The sequence below is a fragment of the Phyllopteryx taeniolatus genome, chromosome 12 (genome assembly GCF_024500385.1).
Source record: "Phyllopteryx taeniolatus isolate TA_2022b chromosome 12, UOR_Ptae_1.2, whole genome shotgun sequence".
In the NCBI taxonomy this organism is placed as follows: Eukaryota; Metazoa; Chordata; class Actinopteri; order Syngnathiformes; family Syngnathidae; genus Phyllopteryx; species Phyllopteryx taeniolatus.
This window is the reverse complement of record NC_084513.1, coordinates 4,186,477-4,214,316: the sequence shown is the minus strand read 5'-3', so window position 1 is coordinate 4,214,316 and position 27,840 is coordinate 4,186,477. Positions and strand designations below refer to the sequence as shown.

The 27,840-nt window shown below is 42.9% G+C and overlaps 1 protein-coding gene and 1 long non-coding RNA gene across 10 annotated transcripts in view; one reads left to right on the top strand and one right to left on the bottom strand.

The window, feature by feature from the left end:
- Positions 1–24,636, top strand: part of sema5ba (sema domain, seven thrombospondin repeats (type 1 and type 1-like), transmembrane domain (TM) and short cytoplasmic domain, (semaphorin) 5Ba) — a 131,620-nt gene extending 106,984 nt beyond the window's left edge. For 4 of the 9 annotated variants that reach the window (XM_061791689.1, XM_061791691.1, XM_061791684.1 and 1 more), the window contains 10 exons: positions 34–177; positions 1,346–1,493; positions 1,578–1,803; positions 7,461–7,676; positions 10,271–10,441; positions 14,745–14,795; positions 15,091–15,228; positions 17,499–17,543; positions 19,138–19,343; positions 23,271–24,636. In XM_061791689.1, the coding sequence (XP_061647673.1) occupies positions 34–177; positions 1,346–1,493; positions 1,578–1,803; positions 7,461–7,676; positions 10,271–10,441; positions 14,745–14,795; positions 15,091–15,228; positions 17,499–17,543; positions 19,138–19,343; positions 23,271–23,447 (1,522 nt within the window). In that variant the 3' untranslated portion in view covers positions 23,448–24,636. Of the gene's footprint in view, positions 1–33; positions 178–1,345; positions 1,804–7,460; positions 7,677–10,270; positions 10,442–14,744; positions 14,796–15,090; positions 15,229–17,498; positions 17,544–19,137; positions 19,344–23,270 lie in introns of all 9 variants that reach the window. The other 5 variants (XM_061791685.1, XM_061791688.1, XM_061791687.1 and 2 more) reach the window with 5 other exon arrangements.
- On the bottom strand, positions 15,075–27,447 carry LOC133486479 (uncharacterized). Its single transcript, XR_009791034.1, has 3 exons — positions 25,811–27,447; positions 18,449–18,590; positions 15,075–15,211 (listed from the first exon to the last, which is right to left on the bottom strand). It is a non-coding gene; the product is annotated as an uncharacterized LOC133486479 (long non-coding RNA).
- Between the last annotated feature and the right edge of the window lie 393 nt (positions 27,448–27,840).

The following is a 27,840-nucleotide window of genomic DNA, read 5'->3' as shown; positions in this document are numbered from 1 at the left end:
TCCATCCATGGTCTTGTTTGTATGTCACCACAGAAACGGAGGCTGGACGCCCTGGTCTTCATGGGGACAGTGCAGCACCAGCTGCAGTACGGGATTCGAGTTGCGGCAACGCTCGTGCAACAACCCGGCGCCGCGGCACGGAGGGCGTGTCTGCGTCGGGGCCAGCCGTGACGAGAGGTGAACGAAGTGCATAGAAAAAGTCCATACACCCTTGTTCAAATGCCTCGTTTTTGGGATGACACCATTTCAAACCTTTTTCTCCCATGAATGTGACCTATAAACTGCGCAAGTGAATTGAAAATAAAAAAAGAAATCATTTGGAGAGGAGAAGTAAAAATAAACAACTGAGTTAATGTGGTTGCACTAGTGTGCACACCCTCTTATAACTTTGGGGTGTGGCTGTGGTCAGAAATAACCAATCATAAACAAACCAGGGGTCTGTAGACTTATGGGTTGTAGAATGCTAATTTACTTCCTAGTTGAAAAAATGGCAGACTCCTACAAGAATAAAGTTGTATTTTTCAGTAGAAAAAAGTTATATATCAGGGGGGAAAAATGTGCAAAATTGTATTTTCTCAAAATATCAAAGGTTTTTGCTATCCCCTGAATTTTTTTATCCAAAAGAATCTTACAAGAATATTTTTTTTTGGGGGGGGGGGGGTTGTTTATCTTTCAAAAATAGTAATACAATATTTTTTTCAAGGGAAAATCTGATTTCTTTTTTTTTTTTTAAAGTTGCAATCCAGCAAGAGTAAAATCACTTTTTTTTTAAAGATAAAAAGTTATCATCTTGCAAAAAGAAACTTTTTCAGAGATGAAAAGTCATAATCGTATGGGAATCAAAAGTCATACAGATCATATTTTAGATGAAAAAGTTGTAATCTTATGAGAGAGGTTTTTTTTCCAACATATTAAATCGTATTTTTTTTTTCTAAAGAGAATAAAGTTGCAAATTTTTTTTTGAAAAAAGTCGTAAACTTAAGAGATTGTCAGAGGAAAAATGTCCAAAATTACGAAAAATACGTTTTTGTTCGAAAAAAAATGTCCGATTTTTCGAGAAAAAAGTTGTAATCTTACAGGAACGAAGTTATACTTACTCAAGTAAAAAAGTCTAACTATATTATAAACTATATAATCATATTTATGTTTAGTATTAAAAAAATCAAGTTTTATATGAAAGAAATTGCAATAAAAATATTGTTTATTAAATGATTTTTTTTTACAACATACTAATATGTATTTTTTCAAGAAAAAACTGTTAATCTTATCTTATGAGAATAGTTATTTTTTTCCAGAATAATCATAATCGTACAAAGTCATTGTGGTTTTGCCCCCCCCTTTGCAGGTTGTGCAACGAGGGGGTCCCTTGTCCCCAGCCGGTGCTGTGGTCACCGTGGGGCTTGTGGACCAAGTGCAGCAGTGAGTGCAGCGGGGGGGTGCACTCGCGGGTGCGCACGTGCGAGAACGGCAACAGCTGCCCGGGATGTGCCCTGGTTAGTGATAAAAGTTTGCAATCAAATCGGATGGCTTTTACTTTGGAAACGAACACTGAAAGGAAGGACTGTCTGAACTTTCAGGAGTACAAGGCGTGCAACCTGGAGGCATGTCCGGAGGTGAAGCGGAACACGCCATGGACACCGTGGATCCCGGTGAACGTGACGCAGGGCGGCGCCCGCCAGGAGCAGCGTACCCGCTACATGTGCCGCGCCCACCTGGCCGACCCGCACCAGCTGCAGATGGGACGCCGCAAGCTCGAGACGCGATTCTGCCCCAATGACGGCAGCGCCGCCTGCGACACTGACGGTAAACAAGCAGAGGTGGTGAGCAATTATATAATCATATTGGAAAGCACAATATCAGAGAAAAGAGAAAAATAAAGTGTGTGTGTGTGCATATATATATATATATATATATATATATATATATATATATATATATATATATATATATATATATATATATATATATATGAGGGATCCTCGTTACAGTAAGCCATTTTAAACTAAAGAGAAAACCTTTCTGTATATGATGACGCAGCTAATACAGCGTCAGGCATTAGTCAAAAAGGGCCTGCATACTCTCTTACTGATTCAATAGATAGTTTTCGAATACACTGGGGAACACAGTTTTTGTTGAGTTAGGTCTGACAGGTGTTTTTAACAAATTTTTGGGTGCGGAATCCAAAACTGATCTCAGTTTTTCTCTATCATGTCAAGTTTTTGAACAAAGTATAGTAATATATAAACTATGTAAATAAAAAAAGCCAGCACAAATCCTCTAAAGTCCTACTATGCTAGCTTTCTGTTTGCAGCTATTGATAGTACTGACCTATTGGGAGCTGCACACACCTCTCACCGCACTGTCTCAATTGTGACTGCACAAACAAGTTGCCACGTAACTGTAGATGAGTCCAATCGTAATCAGCTGGCAAGTCTTACTACAGCTAATCAGTGGAATTTTGCTGATCTGGAGGGTAAGCTGTGGAGAACAAACTTGACGCGCTAGAAAAAAAACTGATTGCAATTTTGGAATCAGCATGCCAATTTTACTTTTAATCAGCATAAAAATCGAACTCCATTTTTTTTCACATTGTTCCCTAGTGTAATCAAATTGAACTTTTCATTTGTTATTTTGGAATAGTACAGAACAAAAAAATAGAACAAAAATTAATCCGACTCGCTATTTATTCATTTAAGACATCTTGAATAGCAAGTGGGGGTTATCGACCCTGAGTCCAACCTGTGTGTGTGTGTGTGTGTATATATATACATATATATATATATACATATATATACATGTATATGCCTTCTGAGAGAGGCGAAGAGGCTTGCGTTGGTGGCGGCGGAGAGGCTCTCACTTAACTCGTAGAGGCTTTAGGTTCACTCTGAGACTCTTCTGCTGGAGGCGCTGATGGTGTAGCTGCGGTTTTACCTGGGAGAAAAACATGGTGATGGGCACTTGTTGTCTTTGTTTTTTCTTTTGCTTCAAAATTCCCCTGTACAAGGACATAACCCCGTCTCTTATTACGCAGAGTTACCACACGTTTCACTTCCTTATTGAAGCAGTTTTGCGGATGTTTGCTTCCTCTTTCTTGATGTACCTACCGCACTGTAGATTCATTCACGCCATAATGGCGTGCCACACATGCATAACTTCTGCCCTCTTTGATCATATCTAAATGTTTCACTTTTTCGCCAATGGTCATCATCTTCTTCTGCCTCTTGGGCGACCCCCGGAGGAAGCTTTCGCAGGGGCACAGCGCTTAGGCGGCATTGTAAGGGCTTAAGCAATCAAAAAAAGTTATCGCTTAAACAAAAAAAATTATCACGAACACAACACTAAGATACAGTATGCGACACAGTCAACAGTGTGCACGAGAATGGCGAGACACAACAAGGGAAGATGCTGGGTGAGGCTGCGATGATGCGCAGCCAATCAGCTCAAATCCACTCGTGCTCTCATTGGTCGATGTCGCGCCGGGAACCAATCACGCGCCTTGTATGAGTGCATGTACAGTACAGTACAGGCATGTACAAAGCCTCTCAGTAAACTCATCTCTTTGTTTGTCATGCAGGGAAACCTCTCTCGTGCATCAACATGAAACAACGTGTCTTTCCGCAATATGGCTGCTGATATGGCTGTATTTTTTCTATTTTATTTTTTGATGAATTTTTTTTTTTCAAATTAATATTTTGGAAAAACCCGCGAAGCACTGAAGCCGCAAAACGTGAAGCGCGAAGTGGCGAGGGAACACTGTACAATGATTTGCAAATCATGTTCCACCTATATTTAATTGAATACAATACAAAGACAAGATATTTAATGTTCCAACTGATAAACTTTATTGTTTTTAGCAAATAATCATTAACTTAGAATTTTATGGTTGCAACACGTTCCAAAAAAGCTGGAACTGATTGTTTACCACTGTGTTACATCACCTTTTCTTTTAACAACATTCAATACAAGTTTGGGAACTGAGGACAATAATTGTTGAAGCTTTGTCGGTGGAATTCTTTTCCATTCTTGCTTGATGTACAGCTCCAGCTATTTAACAGTCCAGGGTCTCCGTTGTCGTATTTTACGCTTCATAATGCGCCACACATTTTCAATGGGGGACAGCTCTGGACTCCAGGCAGGCCAGTCTAGTACCTGCACTCTTTTACTACGAACCCACGCTGTTGTAACACGTGCAGAATGTGGTTTGGCATTGTCTTGCTGAAGTAAGCAGGGGCGTCCATGAAAACCACGTTGCTTGGATGGCAGCATATGTTTCTCCAAAACCTGTATGTACCTTTCAGCATTAATGGTGCCTTCACAGATGTGTAAGTTACCCATGCCATTGGCACTAACACAGTCCCATACCATCACAGATGCTGGCTTTTGAACTTTGCGTCCATAACAGTCCGGATGGTTCTTTTCCTCTTTGGCCCGGAGGACACGACGTCCACGATTTCCAAAAACAATTTGAAACGTGGACTCGTCGGACCACAGAACACTTTTCCACTTGGCATCAGTCCATCTTAGATGAGCTCGGGCCCAGAGAAGCCGGCAGAGTTTCTGGGTGTTGTTGATAAATGGCTTTTGCTTTGCATAGTAGAGTTTCAAGTTGCACTTACTTTTTTACTGAAGTGTTCCTGAGCCCATGTGGTGATATCCTTTACACATTGATGTCGGTTTTTGATGCAATGCCGCCTGAGGGATCGAAGGTCACGGGCATTCAATGTTGGTTTTCGGCCTTGCCGCTTACATGCAGTTATTTCTCCAGATTGTCTGAACCTTTTGATGATATTATGGACCATAGAGGATGAAATCCCTAAATTCCTTGCAATTGTACGTTGAGGAACATTGTCCTTAAACTGTTCGACTATTTTCTCACGCACTTGTTCACAGACGTGAACCTCCGAGAGAGAGACATATATATATATATATAAATTAAAAACAATTTAATTAAATTGAAAAAAGGAAATCTGAAAATGTGTTTTCTTTGGTTCTATAGCTTCCCAATTTGAACAACAGATTGTTGTGCTTTTTACACAAAGGATTTTCTTCAGGCTCTTGTTTGGCTAAAATGGCCTGTCATATCGCGCCACCTGTTGAATCTAGAAATAAGATTACCTATAGTGTGGATTGATGTGTCACATTGCATTTTTTTCCCCTGTCAGCAATGAACTCTCTTTGAACCAGGATGTAAAAAATATATATATTAAAAAAAAAAACCCTAAGGAGGTTTTTGCTTGAAGGATTCATGATGTAAAAATAAAACAAAATGTTAGGGAGGAGTATCTGGAAGGATTGACGATAGTTGCTTTACTTTGACGGACCGTTTTTCTCACAGCAACCTTTCTCCCCCTGTCAAGACAAATGTTATTTTACAGCCCAGCTATGTTCCCTACACCCCTTCACGCATCCATCACAGTATGCCTGCTCTCAAATACGCATTCCTCTGCACACGACACTCTCACTACACTCACACAAGATCTACTCTGGACTTCCTGGAGGTTCAACACTGACTTGCTAGATCCTAATCCTGACCTACATGACTACCTAAAACTACTGCTACTAGTAGAATTACACAGGACTACGTAGGTCTATGTAGGACAACAAATGACTGGTTGGAATATAAAAGCTTGATGGGGCTATATAGGGCTACGTAGGACTAGACAGTCTACATCTCTAGGCTGACCTTGACCTATCTAGATAGGACTACATCAAGAAGGGAATATTTTAGAATACAAAGTACTAGCCACAAAGTATATTTACAAAGGAATATATAGGACAATGCTGGACTCTGCTTCCTGTTGTCTCTTCAGTGCCACTGTCTCTAATCCGTACATCCTGGCTGGCCTCACCACTGTTTTATAAACTTTGCCCTTCATCCTAGCAGAGACTCTTCTGTCACATAACACACCTGACACCTTCCTCCACCCGTTCCAACCTGCTTGGTCCCATTTCTTCACTTCCTGACCACACTCACTATTGCTCTGGACGGTTGACCCCAAGTATTTGAAGTCCTCCACCCTTGTTATCTCTTCTCCCTGTAGCCTCACTCTTCCCCTACCACCCGTCTCATTCATGCACATATATTATGTCTTATTTCGGTTAATCTTCATTCCTTTCCTTTCCACTGCATGCTTCCACCTTTCTAGCTGTTCCTCCACCTGCTCCTTGCTTTCACTGCAGATCACAACATCATTTGCAAACATCATGGTCCACGGGGATTTCAGTCTAACCTCATCTGTCAGCCTATCCATCACAACTGCAAACAGGAAGGGGCTCAGGGCTGATCCCTGATGCAGTCCCACATCCACCTTAAAGTCCTCTGTCACACCTACAGCACACCTCACCACTGTTCTGCTGCCCTCGTACATGTCCTGTATTATTCTAACATACTTCTCTGCCACTCCAGACTTCCGCATGCAGTACCACAGTTCCTCTCTGGAACTCTGTCATAGGCTTTCTCTAGATTTACAAAGACACAATGTAGCTCCTTCTGACCTTCTCTGTACTTTTTCATCAACATCCTCAAGGCAAATAATGCATCTGTGGTACTCTTTCTAAGGATGAAACCATACTGTTGCTCGCAAATACTCACTTCTGTCCTGAGTCTAGCCTCCACTACTCTTTCCCATAACTTCATTGTGTGGCTCATCAACTTTATTCCTCTATAGTTCCCACAGCTCTGCACATCACCCTTGTTCTTAAAAATGGGCACCAGCACACTTTTCCTCCATTCCTCAGGCATCTTCTCACATGCTAGAATTCTGTTGAACAAGCTGCTCAAAAACTCCACAGCCACCTCCCCTAGATGCTTCCATACCTCCACAGGAATGGCATCAGGACCAACCGCCTTTCCATTTTTCATCCTCTTTAATGCCTTTCTAACTTCCCCCTTACTAATCATTGCCACTTCCTGGTCCACCACACTTGCCTCTTCTACTCTCCCTTCTCTCTCATTTTCCTCATTCATCAACTCCTCAAAGTATTCTTTCCATCTATTCAGCACACTACTTGAACCAGTCAACACATTTCCGTCTCTATCCTTAATCACCCTAACCTGCTGCACATCCTTCCCATCTCTATCCCTCTGTCTGGCCAGCCTGTATAGATACTTTTCTCCTTCTTTAGTGTCCAACCTGCCATACGTCATCATATGCCTCTTGTTTGACCTTTTCCACATCTACCTTTGCCCTATGTCACATCTCAATGTATTCCTTTCGCCTCTCCTCGGTCCTCTCAGTGTCCCACTTCTTAGCTAACCTTTTTCCTTGTATGATTTCCTGTACTGTGAGGTTCCACCAACAAGTCTAGATATGAGCAAAGAACTAAATAGGATTAAATATGATTTTAAAGGACTATAGAGGACTATATAGGACTAAGTAGGATTTCAAATTACTCTTTAGGACTATTTAGTACAACATAGGTATGTAGTAGGACTGTATTGACTCAGTTTTTGCCTGTAGACCTGGTGGAGGAGCTGCTGAGGACCCCGCTAGTTCGAGGGTCGAGCGCCCCTGGCTGGTCTTCATGGGACTCCTGGTCTGCATGCTCGCAGAGCTGCTCCAAAGGATACCGCACCCGACGGAGATCTTGTGCCGGACTGGAGGGCAAGAGCGCCCCCGTGGCCTGCAGAGGGTCCCCCGTCGAGTACCAGGACTGCAACGTCCAGGCCTGTCCAGGTAAGACCCCAAAACTCTGCAAATCGTACTACATCCTACCACTGAAAATGGCACCTTCCAACCAAAACGGTTGACTATGTGTGCCTTTGACAGCAGAAGTTTTACAATTGTTTTTCGGGGGTTTTTTTGCGTCTTGTCATGATATTTTCTCTTAATCAGACACTCTGGTGCCGGATGCGAATATTTTCTACCACATGTTGACCACTGGAAATGGCCTGGGGAAAAAAAATGACCACTTCAAACCAAAATGGCTGACTACCTGTGCAGTCCACAGCTCAGGTTTTAAGATTTTCATGCATCCTGCCATGAGGAACATGCATGCCGGATTTTGTGTTAATGGAATGCATTGGTGCTGAATGTTAATACTTTCTACCACTTGGTTTGAGGTTGACCACTGGAAATGGCCTCCAAAAAAAACCCCCACTTAAAACCAAAATGGGCGCGTAGGTCCTATGATGACTTTTATGCTTTTGTGCATCCTGTCATTATGGACATAGATCCCAGATTTCGTGTCAATCTGATGAACTGGTTTCGGATGCTAATATTTTCTACCACTCAGTATTTCGTGAGAAAGTCCATGCTATTTGTCCTCGAATGCATTCCGCCAAGGGGGGAGTTGGGGGGTGGGGCTCCAATCAGGGTGTCTTTTGAAATGAGCATTATGTGCACGGCCCGCCTGGACGTGCGCTCCACACACACACACGCACGCACAGCCAAGGACAGGGCCAGTGACAAAAGAGAGGATGGCTGCGAAATTGTAATTGATGATGAGATTAGCGGAGAAGGATGGAGCCAATATAGATTAGTGAGGTGCTCGTGTTGCTGTGTGTGCGTGCGTGACCGTGTGTGTGTGTGTGTGTGTGTGAAAACAGGCCGTATATCACAGCCTTCAGACGATGATTATAAACTTTCCTTGGAAGGTCTAGGTGAAGACCTCTCACTCTGACCTAAAAACGCAGCACGACGTGTTTGTGTGGCTTTAAGTGAGGTCACATCAACATTTACTACAGTGCACGCACCCCTGGCTGTGCCTCGGATGAAAAATGTATTGATTGTTTAATGTAGTGATAACACATTTGCATTGTTTCTTGTGATTTGAATGTACTTGTTTGGGGTTTTTTTAGGGTAGTGGGGGTGTGCCAATTCTGTCTGGATGTTAACAGGAAAGACGGAGGTAGGCGCTCCACTAGGATTGTGTGAGATACAAATTTGGGAGCAGTGATTCCCAAATAATGGTGCCTTCCACCCCTTATGTGACTATTTTCGGGTGTTCGTAGTGGAGAGGAGGAGCCTCTACCACTGTGAAGATGTTTTACAGGGCTGAGAGTTCTTCGGAGAAGCTGAGTTGTCAAGCTGACTTAAAAAAAAAAAACTCACAACAGATCAACTGTGGTGTGCGCACCTCCACGGGTCTATTGGCTGTTTGCTATCATAAATATCTTGCCCTTTTTTTTCCCCAAGGTGAAAATGTATGACTTGTTTTGTGGGGAGAATTCCCCATAAGACAACATTCCAGTAAAAAAATAAACATCCCCATAACAAAACTGTCCTAAAAACAAAGAAATTCTAGGAAGAAAAAAGTATCCTAAAAACAAAACATCCTACAAAGTAAAAAATAATAATAATAATCTCCTAAAAGAAAAATGGTCATAAAAATAAAAAATTTCTCCAGAAAAAATTATAAAATGAAAATATTTCCCTAAAACAATAAATTTCCTAAAACAAAAAAAATCCAAAATAGAAACAATGTTCTGACAAGAAAAAAAACCCCATGAGATACAAATCCTAAAAAGAAAAAAAATCGACATAAGAAGAAAATCCCCCCCAAAAAAAATTTCCCCATCAGAAAAAACGTATCCTGAAAGATATACCCATGAGAAACAAATTCTGGAAGGCATAAATGTCCCTTAAGAAAAAATATCCTGAAAATGTCCCGATAAGAAAAATATAATAAAATACATTACTAAAAATTTTTTTTTGAATTGTCCTGTGAGGGAAGAAAATCCTAAAAAGGAAAAAAATATCCACGTAAGAAAAAATCCACAAAAGAAAAAAATTCATAAGAAAAAAGAAATCTCAAAAGGAAAAAATATCCACATAAAAAAGCAACCCAGAAAAAAAAAGATCCCAAAACTATGACAAAATATGCTGAAAAATGTCCCAATAAAAAGTCCTCAAAAGAAAAAGTATGTACATAAAATATTCTGATTAGAAACATATATCCTAAATAGAAAAAAAATGTCCCTATAACAAAAATCCTAAAAGTCTCAACAATAAAATACCTTCATAAAAATAAAAAATGTCCCATAACAAAAAATATCTTGAAAAATGATGCAATTAAAACAAATTCTAACACGTCCACATAAGAAAAATATTCCCATGAGAAAAAAATACTTTTAAAAATGCAGCAAAATGTGGTCTTTTGGTGTTGCGCAAGATAAAGTGTATTGACTTTTGGTATAGTAATGACACATTTACTGTTTTTTTTTTGTCTTTTTAAAAGGGTTTACAATAAAGCGGGGGAGTACCAACGTGGCAAGCCGGGTGTGCGTGCTGTGTTCATGTCGTGATCTGGTGCTGCGGTGTGCTTGCAGTGAAGGGCGCGTGGTCGTGCTGGTCGCCGTGGTCCGAGTGTTCGGCGGGCTGCGGGGGCGGCCACTACCAGCGCACCCGAGCGTGCGCCAGTCCGCCGCCGGCAGCCGGTGGGAACATCTGCCTGGGCCTGCACACCGAGGAGGCGCTCTGCAACACGCACGCGTGCCAAGGTGAGGCATACCAGCTCCACATTCACCAAAACTGCAAAGTAGATTTGAGTGTTTGCTTCTTTTTGGGGGGCATTTTCTTCTTTATGGGATTTTCACATTAATTCTTCTTTTGAGGACATTTTTTCTCATGTGGACATTCTCGCTTTGATTTACTGTTATGGAGCCTTTTCATTTTAGGTGATTTTTCTTATGGGAATGTTTTTTTCATTAAGGATTTTTTTTTTCCAAAAGGAGTGGGTTTTTTATTTTTTATTTTTTTATTTTTCAGACATTTTTTTCTTATGGGAACAAAAGGTCTTTGTAGGGTATTTTCTTTTTTACGATTTCTTTGTCTTTGGGACAGTTTTGTTTTGCGGATTCAACTAGAACAGTCCAGTTGCGATGGGTTCAGTGCCCTGAGAAGGAAATTAGCAGGATGAATGAGGAGAATATATTGTTATAGGGATGTTTTTTTTCCTTTTTTTTACAGGAATGCTCTCTTGTGTGTGGATTTTTTTCCTCTACTTTATTTCCCCCTATGATAACATTTTTTGGCCACTCTTGCGTGCGTGTATGTGTTTGTATGCGTATGTGCATACTTTTCTTGCCAACACGTTTGACGCCTTGTGCTCAAATTGTCCCATCGTCTCTCGTCAAGTGTTGGGTTTTTTTCCCCCCCCCCGGGTGCTTTTCAGTTGGAATGATCCCGCCTGCCAATCAGGGCACACGCCCTCCGTCACACTCCTCCCCCCGCCGCCTCCATAATTACCAACTTGGAGCGAAAAAAAAGGTAAATGACTTCCTGTCGTTTCACCCGCCTGCGCCGAGATGCTAATCGGTCGCCTTTGATCGGCTTTTCACTCTCTGGCATCCTGTCAATCGACCGTTCGCTACATGGACTAGCACGCTGCAGCGACCATTTGCTAATCAGCCATCAAGTCTCTCTGGCTGTCAGTCGTGGCCATCATTAAACGGTAATGAAGGGTGGCAGGACAATGTCGCGGTCCACTGTAGTGATTGAGACGCAACCTCGAAGTCAAGGCATATAGAAGGAAACTGCTTTTTTGAATACATGGCCACTGTAGTGACTGATGCACATACAAGAAAACAGTTTTTGAATATCTGTCCCCTGTAGTGGTTGATTCACAACTTTGACATACAGATATATGCTTATGTTGACACAACAGCTTTTGAGTAGGTGTACTCTGTAGTGACTGATGTGCAACATTGACATCAACACTCAAGTCTAAAGAAAAAATTAATATCTGTATACTGTAGTGATTGATGCACAACTTTGACATTAAACATCATGCATACAGTGGGTACGAAAAGTATTCAGACCCCCGTAAATTTTTCACTCTTTCTTATATTGCAGCCATTTGCTAAAATCACGTCAAGTTCACGTTTTCCCTGATGGCTCCATGCCTCAGGCTTTTTGTCACATTATTCGGGCACTGGTCATCATTCGCAACTTTTCCGTCTTGCCGGCCCCTCGGAGAACAATTTGCGAGCCTAGTGTGTCTCCTCTTCTGTGCGTGTGTGCGTGCGTGTGCATGACAATGAGGCAACACAAACTGCCTTTTCCGCTCCATTTGCCGCACTTGGAAGTTTCGCTAGCTTTCCTGCGCGTGAGCGGCCTATCGGCGTGAAAGAGCTGGCAAGATAATTTCTTTTCTTCAACATTGCATCTTTAAACTGGAACGATTTCCCCACCACAAATGATTTATTTCTGTTTGGTTACAAGCTGCCCTCGTGGGGTTGAGTTAGTTTTACATTTATGGTGAATTATCAAACTTCACTGCCGTACGCCGCCCACAAGCAATTGTAAAAATTCTAAAGTTTTGTAATGTGGCATCACCCATCGGTCTCATATACAACACCTGGAAATTTCTAAAATGGTCCATACTGTGGCAAAATGACAAACTTCCTGTGTGTTTTACAGCATGGCTTCTTAAAAGGTTTCTGTGGGTCTACCACTGAATTTCAGCAAAATTGGAAGGACCCTACAAATGACCAAAATGACCCTAAAATGGCAAGTTTAAAGCAAATTGGCAGACTTCCTGTGCCTTTTCGGGCATGGCCATTTTAATCAATGGCGCTGTAATGAATTAATGATTTTTTTTTTTTTAGCGTATTAAATTAGCAATTGAGTAGGATTTTGGGGTAGTGTGATGTGGCAGTACAAGCTACAGTGGGTACAGAAAGTATTCAAACCCCCTTTAATTTTTCACTTTTTGTTATATTGCAGCCATTTGCTAAAATCATTTTTTTTCCTCAATGTACAAACAGCACCCCATATTGACACACAAAAAATACCAAAATTGTTGAAATTTTTGCAGATTTATTAAAAACGAAAAACTGAAATATCACACAGCCATAAGGATTCAGACCCTTTGCTCAGTATTTAGTAGAAGCACCGTTTTGAGCTAATACAGCCATGAGTCTTTTTGGGAATGATGCAACAAGTTTTTCAAACCTGGATTTGGGGATCCTCTGTCCTTCCTCCTTGCAGATCCTCTCCAGTTCTGTCAGGTTGGATGGTGAACATTGGTGGGCAGCCATTTTCAGGTCTCTCCAGAGATGCTCAATTGGTTTTAAGTCAGGGGTCTGGCTGGGCCATTCAAGAACAGTCACGGAGTTGTTCTGAAGCCACTCCTTCGGTATTTTAGCTGTGTGCTTAGGGTCATTGTCTTGTTGGAAGGTGAACCTTCGGCAAAGTCTGAGGTTCTGAGCACTCTGGAGAAAGTTTTTGTCCAGGATATCCCTGTACTTGGCCGGATACATCTTTCCTTCGATTGCAATCAGTCATCCTGTCCCTGCCGCTGAAAAACACCCCCACAGCATGATGCTGCCACCACCATGCTTCACTGTTGGGACTGTATTGGACAGGTGATGAGCAGTGCCTGGTTTTCTCCACACATCCGGCTTAGAATTAAGGCCAAAAAGTTCTATCTTGGTCTCATCAGACCAGACAATCTTATTTCTCACCATCTTTGAGTCCTTCAGGTGTTTTTTAGAAAACTCCATGCGGGCTTTCATGTGTCTTGCACTGAGGAGAGGCTTCCGTCGGGCCACTCTGCCATAAAGCCCCGACTGGTGGAGGGCTGCAGTGATGGTTGACTTTTGAGAACTTTCTCCCATCTCCCGACTGCATCGCTGGAGCTCAGCCACAGTGATCTCTGGGTTCTTCTTTACCTCTCTCACCAAGGCTCTTCTCCTCCGATTGCTCAGTTTGGCCGGACGGCCAGCTCTAGGAAGGGTTCTGGTAGTCCCAAACGTCTTCCATTTCAGGATTATGGAGGCCACTGTGCTCTTAGGAACCTTAAGTGCAGCAGAATTTTTTTTGTAACCTTGGCCAGATCTGTGCCTTGCCACAATTATGTCTCTGAGCTCTTCAGACAGTTCCTTTGACCTCATGATTCTCATTTGCTCTGACAAGCACTGTGAGCTGTAAGGTCTTATATAGACAGGTGTGTGGCTTTCCTAATCAAGTCCGATCAAATACAGCTGGACTCCAATGAAGGTGTAGAACCATCTCAAGGATGATCAGAAGAAATGGACAGCACCAGAGTTAAATATGAGTGTCACAGCAAAGGGTCTGAATGCTTATGGCTGTGTGATATTTCAGTTTTCCATTTTTAATAAATCTGCAAAAATTTCAACAATTCCGTTTTTTTGTCTGTCAATATGGGGTGCTGTGTGTACATTAATGAGGGAAAAAATGAACTTAAATGATTTTAGCAAATGGGTGGCATATAACAAAGAGTGAAAAATGTAAGGGGGTCTGAATACTCTCTGTACCCACTGTACCTGCATATAAAAAGTTTGTTTTTGTCCACCGTAGCGACTGATGTGCAACTTTAACTTTAGTCTATATAAAATAAAACAGCTCGTGATTGATGTGCAACTCTGACATCAAAAGTATTGCATTTTGCATCCTTTTGGATAGCCGTCCACTGTAGTGACCGACGCTCAACTTTGACATTAAGCACCATGCATAGAGAAAAACTGTGACAAGTTATTTACTGTAGTGACTGGTGTGCAACTTCGACTTCAAGATTCATGCATTTTGAAGAAAGAAAAAAAAGCTGTTTTGAATAGCTATCCGCTGTGGTGACTGATACAGAGCTTTGACATTCAAACTTAAAATGCATATAAAACAGATTTGAACTAGCTGTCCACTGTAGTTCATGATGTGTCCCTTTGACGTCTATACATTAAAACAGCATTTGAATCGCTTTCCACTGTTGTGGCTGATGAAATGTGGGATTAGATGCACAGGTGAGGCATTACAGTGCCGTCTTGTGTGTGTGTGTGTGTCTAGATGCGTGTTGGGCCCCAAGGGAGCAGATGGAGGTCCAGGCTGACGGTGGAGGTAAACATATCCTCCTCCTCCTCCTCCTCCTCCTCCGGTCTGCTTCTGCTCACTCCACAAAAACAGAAAACATTCTCTGATTTGATTTCAGCACAGTTTGAATGTCGCTCTTTTTCCCTGTCGGTTTTCGAGGTTTCGTTTTCCGCCTACTCGTCTTCTCCAGTGTGCGTTGAACACAGATTTCACATCCCAAACCCTTGTGCTGTGTCTGTTGGCTTCATGGGGAGCTTTTTTTTTCCTCAAGTGGGTGCACAGATCTGGGTTTGGTCTTTGCAGTGATGTTGTTTGTGTCCAGGAGGCTGGATGGCCTGGTCGCTGTGGTCGGCCTGCGACGACTCCGGGGTGCAGATGAGGACCCGGACGTGCGGTAGTGCCGGGGGCGCCCCCTGCGTGGGCAACGCCACTCAGTGGAGGGACTGCAACGAAATACCTAGTGAGTCAGCAACTTGTCTTTAAATTGAGACGCTGATGCATCTTTGAGACCAAAAATACTTCCAAATTGCTTCATTAACAATGTAGCGTTATGATTGCATGCCCAGTTTTTTGCAGTACAGTAATCCCTCGTTTATCACGAGGGTGCTGTATGAATCTCCCCAGTCCTGCACATATTGTTTCCCACACTCTTATTAACCTCTACCATACTCTTAAACACCAAACACTTTTTAGACTCTTAAACATTCATAATATTAACAACGCATAAAATTCTGTGGGTACTCCCCATTGGTGTTGAAGTTGATGACTATTTTGAATGTACTGCACAGCCACGACGGCGGCATGGTGGACAACTGGTTAGCATATCTACCTCAGTTCTGAGGACCTGGGTTCAAATCCGATCTCACTTGTGTGGAGTTTGCATGTTCTCCCTGCACCTGCGTGGGTTTTCTACGGGTATTCTGGTTTCCTCCCACATCCCAAAAACGTGCATCCAAGTCTAAATTATGCGAATGTAGTTCAGAAAATGGACTGATGGATGCACAGCCACGAAGAGCCTCACAGCTGCATCCTGATATTCTTTTCATCCTTCTTCATTTACCGGATCGAAGATTCATTTATGCCATAATGACTGTCAACAGCGAGAAGTTGAATCTTTTCTGCTCGTTAGCTGCTACTGCTAGCATCTTCATCTGCCGCTAACTGCCGGGTACCTTAGAAGACAGCCCAGAAGCTTCGGGCTGCATCGTAGGGCTTGAAATAAAGTATTGTAATGTCTTCCAGTGATACGCGACAAGATGTTAGTCTCTTGAGCTCACATTTATTGATAAAGTAACGAAACACGGTTAGCAACCGACGCCAAAAACGCAGTCAACTTTGCCGTCGCCGCACGCAGTTAGGGCATGCATTCAGTCGCTCGGAAATCTCAATGCTCAGCAGGACAGGCACCTTGTACTCCATGCAAAGGTATTTTATTCGTATGTATTTTTCATTAATTTTCTTTTTTCTTAAATTTAGGCTCGGAAATGCTTATTTTACCACAAGAGTTAAAAATATAAAGAAATCCATGATATGGTGAATTATCAGCAACATAAATTCAAATTCAAAAAGGCTATAAGTGAATCGCGATAGTATGAATAGATATTTTATCATACGGATTAGGGTTAGTATGGTCAGTCATGTTAGGGATTAAGATTAGTAGGGTTACGGGTCATTAAGTCAATTTTATTTAAAGTTATCTCAAAGCATTTTCCACATTGAGCAGGTAAAGAACCACACTCCTCATAAATTATATGTATGTAAATATGAAAACCAACTGGACCCCACATGAGCAAGCGTGTGACGACAAAGGCAAGGAAAAACTCCCTCTATGGAAGAAACCTCAAACCGAACTCAAGTTCTGTGGGGCGAGCGTCCGCGTAGGGTTAGTTGATTTGAGATGGAGAGACAGAGTTGAGGGAAGGAGGTTAGATCAAGAAAGAAAACAGGGTAGAGGGGTTGAGTAGCCGGGGAAGCGGTGAGAGAACAATGGGCACAACAACAAGCCATATCAACAACAGTCCCAGTCCTGTGGTGACAGCAGCAATGATGACGCTGGTCTGCTCCCAACACCACGATTGCCAAGAACAGATAAATGTGAGGGCACTGTATGGGTAGAATTAGGGTTACTAGGGTTTTAGTTAGGGTTAATAGGGTTAAAAATGGGGTTGGAATTAGTAAAGTTTAGGTTAGGATTAGTACGGGTAGGGATTAGGAGTTCCCTTTAGTAGGGTTAGGGTTCATGTTTGGAATTGGGATTAGTAGGGTGAGAGTTAGGGACTGGGTTTAGGAGTGAGGGATAGTTGTCACGTTAGTAGGAGTTTGAATTAGTAAATTAGGGTTATTTCTCTTAGGTTTCTGAAAGCGTGAAGTTTTTAAGTAACTGACAAGAGCCAATGCTCTTTGAGTTTGAAACTTTACTCGAGCCACTGTCTTGTTCTCTCTCTCTCTCTCACACAGACTTCTTCATCCATCAGGTTTCCCCGACTTAATCTCTTTCGAAGGTTGTAATCCTTCACGGCCTCATCAGATAAATTTTGTGTTGCAACGACACCAAGACGCGCCACCAAACAAGTTGTCTTGTGTCTTGTTGTTGTTTTGTCTCCATGGAGCAAAGCTCTTCACTGCCACCGTCATCGTTGCATGCGCGTTCCCCTCGCGCGCCTCTGTTGTTGTTCAGCGCATGTGCATGTGTGTGTGTCTGACCGTGTGCTCCTGTCTTCCTCTCTGCAGTCATCCTCCCTGCATCAGGCTTTGACAAGGACCAACACTGCGGAGGTAAGTGGATTAGCTGTGGTTCCAGAAGCTTCCCCACCTCCCATCACGCACATGTTCTCGCGCATGCTACATACATGTACATCGTCGTGTGCATGTCGTCTCTGTCCTCACTCTAGTTAATCTGCACAAGAGTTAGTTTTGTAGGTTTGGGTTACCGGAGAGTAGGGTTAGGGTTAGAAGTTGTGGTTAGTAGGGTTGGGGATATTCTTGTAATGTAACCCAGTACAAATACTTTGTAACTGTACTTAGGTAGTTTTCATGTGTCTGTATTTCACTCTTTATATTGCTGGCAACAATCACTTTTACTCCGCTGTCTTTATGAAATAAAAGGTATACTTTTACTCCGATACAATATTTGTTACTTTGAGATGGGTGGAGTAGCCACAAATTGTACGCAAGGTAAGAATACTGTTACTTTAGAATAGTATGACTCAAGTGAAGTAAATAAAAAGTAGTCCTCCAAATAATTACTTGAGTAAGAGTATTTAATTATTCTGATTAACTGGTGAATAACTGATAATAAAGCTAGATATTTCCCAACAATGCCACATTAACGGAAACCATAACAAAATGAAATTTTATTCGGTCGCCAGCCAATCGCAGGTAACATAGAAACAAACAACCATTCGCACTCACATTCACACCTACGGGCAATTTAGAGTCCTCGATCAACCTACCACGCATGTCTTCGGGAGGAAACCGGAGTGCCCGGAGAAAACCCACGCAGGCACGGGGAGAACATGCAAACTCCACACAGGTGGGGCCGGGAATTGAACAGCGGTCCCCAGAACTGTGAGGCAGATGTACTAACCAGTCGTCCACCGTGGCGGCACAAGTACAATTCATCCCCAAAAATTATTTATGTAAATGTAACGGAGTAAAAAGTAGTGATGTGCTTGGGTTACCAGTAGCAGGAGGTCATGAAAATGAGATGCAGGTTATTAGGAAGTCTTTATATGGGCACACTGGTCGTGCGTCGCTCTGTCCGTCCTTCCTTCCGGCTCGAGGTCAGCAGTCGCCAGGCTAACTTCGCTCACTTTTAGAGATCTTTAATTACAACAATGAAGTAAACTAAGTACATAATACTTCCAATACCTAAGCACATTTAATATCCAAAAATTACCTTTTGATCCTGAAGTAAAGCAAATGTAAGATACTTTTGACTTTGACTCAAGTAACAGTCTACAAGGTGACTTTTAATTCACTTCTAAAGTTATTTTGTGTGGAGATACTTGTACCTTTGCTTGAATATTGCTTTCAGCTACTTAAAACAAGACTGGGTGGAGATAGGGTTAGAGGTTCGTGGTCAATGTGAATAGGGTTGAGTTTAGGGTTAAGGTTTGCCTTTGCAAATATTAACTTTGATCTCCATAACAGCGCCATCGTGGGATGGATTGCTCTGAAAAGTTATTCACACATTTGGGATTCATAATTTTACAAATGTTCATTTTTCTACGTGCAACAATTCAGAAGAATCAGCACTACAATGTGGACCAGTCGTCTGCAAAATATCTTCTAACTCAGTATTTGTGCGCAATCCTGCTAACACAAACGAGCGCTTTGAGATGAATGGTTTGTTGTCATCGCTGGGCAGCGTTCACGTCCATCCACCTGATCGCCACCGGGGTGTCCTGCTTCCTGGGTGCGGGTCTCCTGTCCTTCCTGGTCTACGTATACTGTCAACGCTTCCACAAGCCGTCACAGGAGTCGGCTGTCATCCACCCGACCACACCCAACCACCTCAACTACAAGGGCAATGCCACGCCAAAGAACGAGAAGTACACACCCATGGAGTTCAAGGTTGGTGAAGGTTTCACAATTTAGCATCAGCCAACTCTCTCGTGTACATTCTTCAAATTTGGTAGCAATCGGACAAAATCTCTAGAAGTGTCTTTGAACGAGCCCGAGGAATGGCCAAAATGACCATACAATGGCCGCTTCAAACCAAATGGGAGACTTCCTTTGTCTTTTTTGGCATGGCTTCTTGAGACTTTTGTAGTTCTACTCATGGTAGACAAGCCAACCAAATTTAAATTTCTTTTTTTTTTTTTCTTTGTGAACTTTTGGGGGGTCTGAATTATTCAAAACATTGACAAGATCTTACTCACCTTTGCTTTTTGTGTCAAATCATCAGATTTTGCTACCCTAATCCGTCCACATACAATGATGAAAACTCAAATGTTTCTTAATTTTGTGCCATCCATCTGTCTCAATATACTTGCTTCAAATTTGCTAGCAATCGAACAAAATCTTTACTGCAAGTTTGTCTTTGAAACAACCCTGCAAATGGCCAAAATGACCCAAGAGTGCCCGCTTCAAAACAAAATGAAAGACTTCCTGTGTCTTTTCGGCAAGTGCTTCTTGGGATTTTTTTTGTGGGTCTACTCATAAAAGACAAGCCTACCAAAATTCACAATGGTCCTGCCAAACTGGCTTTGGGGGCTGAATTTTAAAAAAGGGAACAAAGGATGCTCGATGCTCTGCCCACACACATTAACACATCCTGAAATCTCTCACAAGTAGACTCGTAGACGTACTTCAAATTCGGTAGCAATTGGACAAAAAAAAAAAAACCTAGCCGTAGCGAGCCCTTAAAGCACGACTTCAAATGGTCACGATTGAACGCTTAATCGAATGCCTTTTGTCCCTCGAAGGCCACCGTATTCAGGGTGGCCTCAGGGGCCAAGCTAACGTGCTTTTGCAAATGTGCTTGCGTTATAATTACTGCTCCTGTCATTTTAGAGGTGCTTTGCTGAAATGTAGCACTCCAGCACCCCTATAAAATGCTCTGAAATTGAGCCTCCATGTTCAACACCTGAACGATTTAAGAACCATAAATGTGCTCTCGTGTTTTATTTACTGCTTTCACTGCCGCATTTGTCCCGGCACAACAGGATGAATCACCCGCTCACCTGCGCCTTATTAACGAGCTACATTAGCGTGGCGCCGCTAATGCGTTCAACTCCCAGCATACTCGAACGCGCTTTTTTTCTTCTCTGCTCGTCTCATTAGTTGACCCACTGGAGGTTATTTCAAAAGCTTCCTGCTTCGGTTGCTGCTTTCCATTATGAAATGAACTCAAAAAGCGCTGCTGTGATTTTACCGCCACCTTCTCGGATGTATAAATGCATCAAATGCAGTGTTTAGCCACTCTGCGCATTGACCTATTTTCAGCTCGCCGTCGATTCTTCTGGCTTTTTTTGTGCGACTAGAAATAAAGGTCAAACGACTCTTAATAATCCCCTTAATTAGCTACGTGACAATGCTAATGATGAATGCTGGCTAAATCGATCTAATCGCACCGTGTCGTGATGAGGTGCACCTACGCAATCTGAGGAGATCCAAGACCAGAGCAAAACCCGCCTGTGGAAATAATAAACAGAATAGTTATTGGTTTCGTGTTATATGGTGAATCCTCACATTTTACTGCCACGATCCACCCACACGCAATGATACAAAATATAACTCTTTGCTGTTTCGCATCACCCATCTGTCAAGTATACTTTATGTGCTTGGAATTTGGTAGCAATCGGACAAACTCTAGGACAAGTTCCCTTTTGAATGACACTAGGAAATGACCAAAATGCCCCTTAAACTAAAGCAAAATGGTGGACTTCTACCAAATTTCATGTTGGCCTCGGGGGCTGAATTTCTTGAGAGAGCACTTCCAAGTATCCCTGGTAATGACCCATAAAATGGCCACTTTAATCCAAAAAACGCTGACTTGACGTGTGTCATTTCCGACATGGCTCCTTTGGGATTTTTTTTGTGAGTCTAATCATAACAGACCTCTTTACCCGATTTCATGTCGGTAACTGAAACTGACCTCGGGCCTGAATTTTTCAAGAACAATTCCAGGAAGGACCCCTAAAATGGCCCCTTCAAACCATAATAGCAGACCTGGTGTCTTTTCTAGGCATAGCTTCTTGAGACTTGTTTTGTGGGTCTACTTATGAATGACATACACTATCTACCAAATTTCCTGTTGCTCAGTGAAAATAGCTTCGGGGCTGAATTTCCCAAAGTTCAAGCGATGAGTTATTAGAGGTCATTTTAGGGCGAGTCATCAAACGTGGCCGAACATGCTCCACCCACACGCAATGACAAAAACGCAAAAGCTTGGCAATTTAGTGTCGTCCGTCTGTCTAGTGCACTATGTTGTAATTTGAACGCAATCACACAATAATTGTGGCACAAGAGCCATTTAGAAGGACCCCTGGAAATTGGCCAAGATTACAGCTAAAATGGCCACTCCAAACCAAAATGGCAGGCTTCCTGTGTCTTTTTCCGGCATGACGTCTTGAGACGATAGATGGTTCTACCAAATTTCTTGTTGCTTAGTGACACTGGCTTTGTGGGCTGAATTTTCCCCCCCCAAAAAAATTCACGAGCTGAGTTATTAGTTTCCTGTCTTATGACTTGTCATATGCCGACACGGCGATCAAAATTCAAATGTTTGGTCATTTAGTGTTATCAATCTGTCTTGTATTTGTGGTTCAAATTTGATAGTAATCGGGCGACAAAATCTTGGAGGGCTTTCATTTTAAAAGGACCCCTGGACTGCCGACAGCATGTCCAACTTCCTGTCTCTCGTTCTTGTCGAGATCCTCCAATTTGTCGTCCATTAGTGTGCTGAGTATGTTTGTCATGACGCTCGATTGCATTTGTTACACTTATTTGCTTGAGCCTGTGAAAACGCTGGCCAACTAAACGCATCTGCCACAATCAATTTCTCACCCTTAACGTGTGTCTCTTTGTTTAACACACACCCACGCACGCACACAGTGTAAATAAAATGAATCTGAAGCTTTTTAACCCACTTGATGTTGACACGTTAGGGGTGTTGTTAAAGGTCTCGTTTTAGTTTGCGTCGTTACAGTAAATATTGGTAACCTGAATACTTTACGTGCTAACAAATAAGGTGCTTTAAGGTCTGACGCTGCATTCGAGGCCACTAGGGTATTTCTCTCCTGGAACTTCAATTGTCCAATATCAAAGCGTTCCATTTGGCTGAGGAACCTATTAAACTAGGTTTGCAATTTTTTTTTCTTTCTTAAAATGCTGTATAAATTGGTTAAATGTGCTTTTCCTAGTCGACGGTTCAGACATTCCCAAATTCCCAGTTTCCTTGCATGGAACATGAATGCCAACCGCATTTTATAGCCAAATGAACTTTACCCTATTTTGATGACATTTTTGCCATTATTGTTAGGTTGTCAAGTTAGTCCTGATAACTGTCACCTCTCACAATGCAAACAGGGATGCAGCGATGCCACTTTTTTCAGACCGATGAGAATTCCAAGTACAGTACTTACATTGGAGTGCTCGCCGAGACCGAGTACCGATACTTGATAAAGCCAATGCATCTTGCAATTGTGATGAAAATGTGTTTTATTTGAATCCAATATTGTTCAAAAACAAACTTTTCTCGATTGCGGCGTATGTTACACTGGAATATATCACTTTTCAAAGCAACAACCTGTCACGACAACACTAACAGAATAAATTGTCGCAAGACAAAATGAATCATTACAACTGTGACCGTATTGCGTGCGTTAACTAAAGCGTTCCAATCTAAATGCTAATTCCCCCCCCCCCCCCCCCCCCCGAGTCATTTTTAGCATACGGTACATAATCACGTTCATTTTCCACTCTCAGTTGAGGTTTGCTGCCAAACTAAACATCAAACAAAAGTAATTACATGTCGTGTGCGTTTTTCCTTTTCAGACGCTGAACAAGAACAACCTTCTGCCGGACGAGCGCTCCAACTTGTTCCCGACGTCCGTGCAGCAGGCCAACGTGTACACCACCACGTACTACCCGCCCGCCCTCGGCAAGTTCGACTACCAGGCCAACGCCTCGCCGTCGCCCTGCCGGACCTTCACCCACGCCAACAACAGCTGAGGCCCGAGCGACCGATCGGGCGAGCCTCCCTTAAAGACGCAACAAACCGGAACTTTCCGGGAGGAGAGCGAACAGCTTTTTTGACGAAAGGGACGACGGGAACCCGTTGTTTGAAAAAAAAAAAAAAAAAAACTCAAGACAATAAGGAAACAAAAGTCCTGCTGATGTCCGTGTGGGACCAAGTGTAAATAATCCCACCGGGAGAAAGACTCCAATGGCTTGTCCAATCGGATGGCTCCGAGGCAAAATAGCGCGGATGTCATATCAAATATGGCCGCCGTGCTGCGTTAATAATAAGCTAGTAGTTAAGGTGACACTTTTTTACAAACGTTCTTTGTTTTCTGAAGATGATTCATTGAAATGGTTAAAGGTAGGGCTTCAAGCCTGGGTTAGGGCGTTAAAGTAGGGTTTTAAGTCAGGGCTAAAGTTTCAAATTAGGGTGTCGAGCTGAGCGAGGGTCTCAAACCTGGGTTGTGTTTTCAAACAAAGGTTAGGGTTTCAACTTAAGATACCATGTTAAAAACCAGCTTAAAGCCAGGGTTACAGATTCAAAGTAAACCAGGCTCGACACCCTACTTTGCAACCCTACTCAGTATTTTCTTAAAATGAGATTTGTTGAAGCTCTTTAGAAGCCAGTAGCATAGATCCACTAATTCTTCTTCTTCTTTGTTGGTAACGGCACATTCGTAGTGTTTATTTTCTTTGTGTTCGTGTGTGTGGGCGTGTACACGACACGCACGCACACACACGAAAGCATACAGTGCATTTCATTCCAATGCCATTACGGTACTGCTCCGTGTGTGTGTGTGTGTGTGTGTGTGTGTGTGTGTGTGTGTGTGTGTACACATAGCATAGCTACCCCCAGATAATTGACAGCCGGTGCGTGTACATGTATGTACCCATGTGTCTATTGAGTGTTGTTTTTAGGAAAACCTTATAGGTCACACGCAAGCACACACATGGAAATGTGTTGGGACTGCTGTTTGAATGTTTGTGTGCGCGCGCGTGTTGTTTTCTATGCAAGTTGGCGTAGATGACGAGGAGCGAGCGAGCGAGCGAGCGAGCGACCGGGCGGGCAGGCGGCCGCCGGCGCCTTTTATCTGCTCGTCGTCCACACTGTGAATCTTTTTGCTACTCTCTATTTTTATACCAGCAGTTAATGGACAATAAAACTTGTTGGTGACAACCACCGAACGGAAAGCCGGATGGATGCTTTCGTGCTGCTTCTTCTTGTGTCTTCGAGTAAGTGTTAGGGTCTCAAGCCAAGGTTTGGATTTCAAATTAGGGGTTCAACATGGGTTAAGATTTCAAATTAGGGTTTGAAACCTGGGCTAAGGTTTGAAATTAGGGGTTTACACTGGGGTTTTAAAGTAAGGATTCAAGCCAGAGTTAGGGTTTCAAACTCAATTAAGGTTTCAAATTAGGGTTTCAAACTAGGTTGAGGGTTTTAAATTAAGGTTTTGATTTAAACCAGGGTTAAGATTTCAAACTGGGGTGAGGGTTTCAAAGTAGGGTTTGAAATTATAGTTAAGGTTTCAAATTTGTGTTTCAAACAAGGTTGAGGGTTTTAAATTTAGGTTTCAAGTCAGTGTCGGGGTTTCAAAATAGGGATAGGGTTTTGAACTGGGGCTCAGGTTCCAAGCGAGGGTTAGTGTTTGAAATTAAGGTTTCAAAGTAGGGTTTAAAATGATGGTTAGGGTTTCAACATGGGGTTATGATTTCAAATTCAGAGGTGGGTAGTAACGCGTTACATTTACTCAAGTAACATCTTTGCTCAACTGCACTTGTCAGAGTACTTTAAATGCACCATACTTTTGACTTGCGTATTTATGTGAGGGATCAATACTTTTGCTCCGTTCCAATGATCGACATGCCATTTGCTACGTGTATTTATCTTATCTAGAATTTATTCTTGCATGTGCGCGTCTTCGACTTCCGCATAGGGCGCCCGTTGCGCCAATCACTAATGTCATTTGACTCCAATTTACCATTCAGATGACATAAGGCAGTCAGATGACCACGCACGTAGCCTTCGCGAGCCAATCAAAATGACTCATTTTGGGGGGGGGGGCAAATCTGCGGCGCCGAGTGTTTTTACTTTACAGGCTCAAAAAACAACAGCTTTGTCATTAGTGATGGGCACGGCAGTTCTTTTGATTGTACTGAACCATTCGAATCAGTTCATTCAAAAGATTCGTTCACCAAATCGTTCAGTTCTTTTTCACAAAATCATTCGAGGGCTTCCTCATTCATTTAATGTGCCGAGCCATCTCTGAGGTTCACCGAAGGACTATGCGTTGTTGTTATCACGTATTGTAAACTAGGAAAGGCAAAAAGAAAACTTGGGCTAAATGATCACCTACCTCGCTCTCTCCCAGCGAGCTCTCGAACACCCGGCTTCGGTTGTGAGGCGTGAACATGCGTGCAGCGAGCTCAGCTACCGACCATCCTTCCGCGTCCCCTGACGTCCAGCTAGGCTCTCGCCAGCCGGCGTGACATTTCTGCACTCCACCGCGGTGGACAGCGTCGCTGACGCCAGCCTCCGCCAGCCGGGCTTTCTGCTCACTCACCTTACTGTTATTTGTCATCTGATTAGTGGAAAGCGTCTTTGAGTGTCTTGAGAAGCGCTATAGAAGTTTAACGTTATTATTAATATAATGAAATAAAAAGCTTTAATAATCGCATTAGCGACACGGAGGGAGTGATATGTATGTCTACTTAAAAACATCTATTATTAATTGACATTTATTTAAAATATGTGTGCTTGTTTTCATGTGCTTGACTGACTCAACATTAGCGGTTAGCTTGAAGGAACGGCTACGAGTGAAAGCTATCCCCGCGAGGACGTCAGGACTTGCGGTTAAAATCCCTCCTGAGTACGTTCATTGCGTAGAACGTCGTTCTTTGCGCAAACGAATCACTCATCGCTCCTTAGCGGATCACCAACGAAGAAGTTCCACAAACGAATCACTCTTCACTTCTTCAGTTCCTCAGTACCCCAGTTCACTGAACGAATCACTCAGTTGACTTAAGTCCCTCCCCCGCCTGCACGGTGCTGCCTGACGCTGGCTGCTCATTGGTCATTCGCCGAAGATTCCGAAGTGAGTGACAGAACGCTTCAGCAGTTCCGTTTCGGCTCCCAGCCGACTCGCTTGCCTGGCGGCGGCTGACGCTCAAGTTAAAAGAACAAATCATTTCAGAAACTGATTCGGTTCAGTTGATTCACTAAAGAGATTCGTTCTTGTGAACGAAATGTTCACACCATCATCCCCGAACTCCTCTCCTCCAAGCTTCTCCAGCTCAGCGTCTCTCCTGCCATCCACATGCACCATCAGCACCGGGGCGCCCCAAGGATGTGTCCTCTCTCCGATGCTCTTCTCTCTCTACACAAACGACTGCATCTCAACGCACCGGCTGTCAAACTCCTGAAGTTTGCAGACGACACCACAGTCATCGGCCTCATCAAAGACTGTGACGAGTCTGCCTATTGACAGGAAGTGGAGCGTCTGGAGCTGTGTTGCGACCGACACAACCTGGACCTGAACACGCTCAAGACTGTAGAGATGATCGTGGACTTCAGGAGGCATGCCCTGTGTCAACCGTCGAGACCTTCAAGTTCCTGGGAATTACAGTCTCTCAGGACCTGAAGACCAACTCCATCCTCAAAAAGGCCCAGCAGAGGATGTAGTTCCTGCGGCTTCCGAGGAAGCACGACCTGCCACAGGAGCTGTTGAGGCAGTTCTTATACAGCGGTCATTGAATCAGTCCTGTGTTCTTCCATCACAGTCTGGTTTGGTGCTGCGACTGAAAAGGACAGACTCTGACTGCAACGGACAATCAAAACTGCTGAATAGGTTGTCGGTACACCACCTACCTACCCTCGAGGACTTGCACGCTGCCAGAACTAAGACAAGAGCATGTAAAATTCTCTTGGACCGTCCACATCCTGAATAAAGTTGTAATGTTATTGAAGAAAAACGCCCATTAGGACAACGTTAAACTGAAGGCGGACGGGTTTTGTGACTTGTGCCAGCGTCCTGATGGGTTTTTTTATGTTTCTTGAAGGAGATGAAAGTAATTTTTTTACGGCTGAGCGCACTCACGGTAATGGATTCTGATTACATCCAATCCACTCAACACCCGAACGTCAACACTGCATCCACCAACGCCACTTTTTATATCAATACATATTTCTCTGCATTTTTAACAACTTATTGATGAACGACTCTCACATCACAACAGACGGTTAGAATGTTACCAGTCTAATTTTAAACGTTTTCAGCGATCGCCTACGAGTCTTAACGTTGCGTTCAACTGCAGTCGCATTTTTCTGTTCATAAAGTTGCGAAAAAGTTGTAAAATCACTCGAATGGTTGCACTGTTATTAGAATAA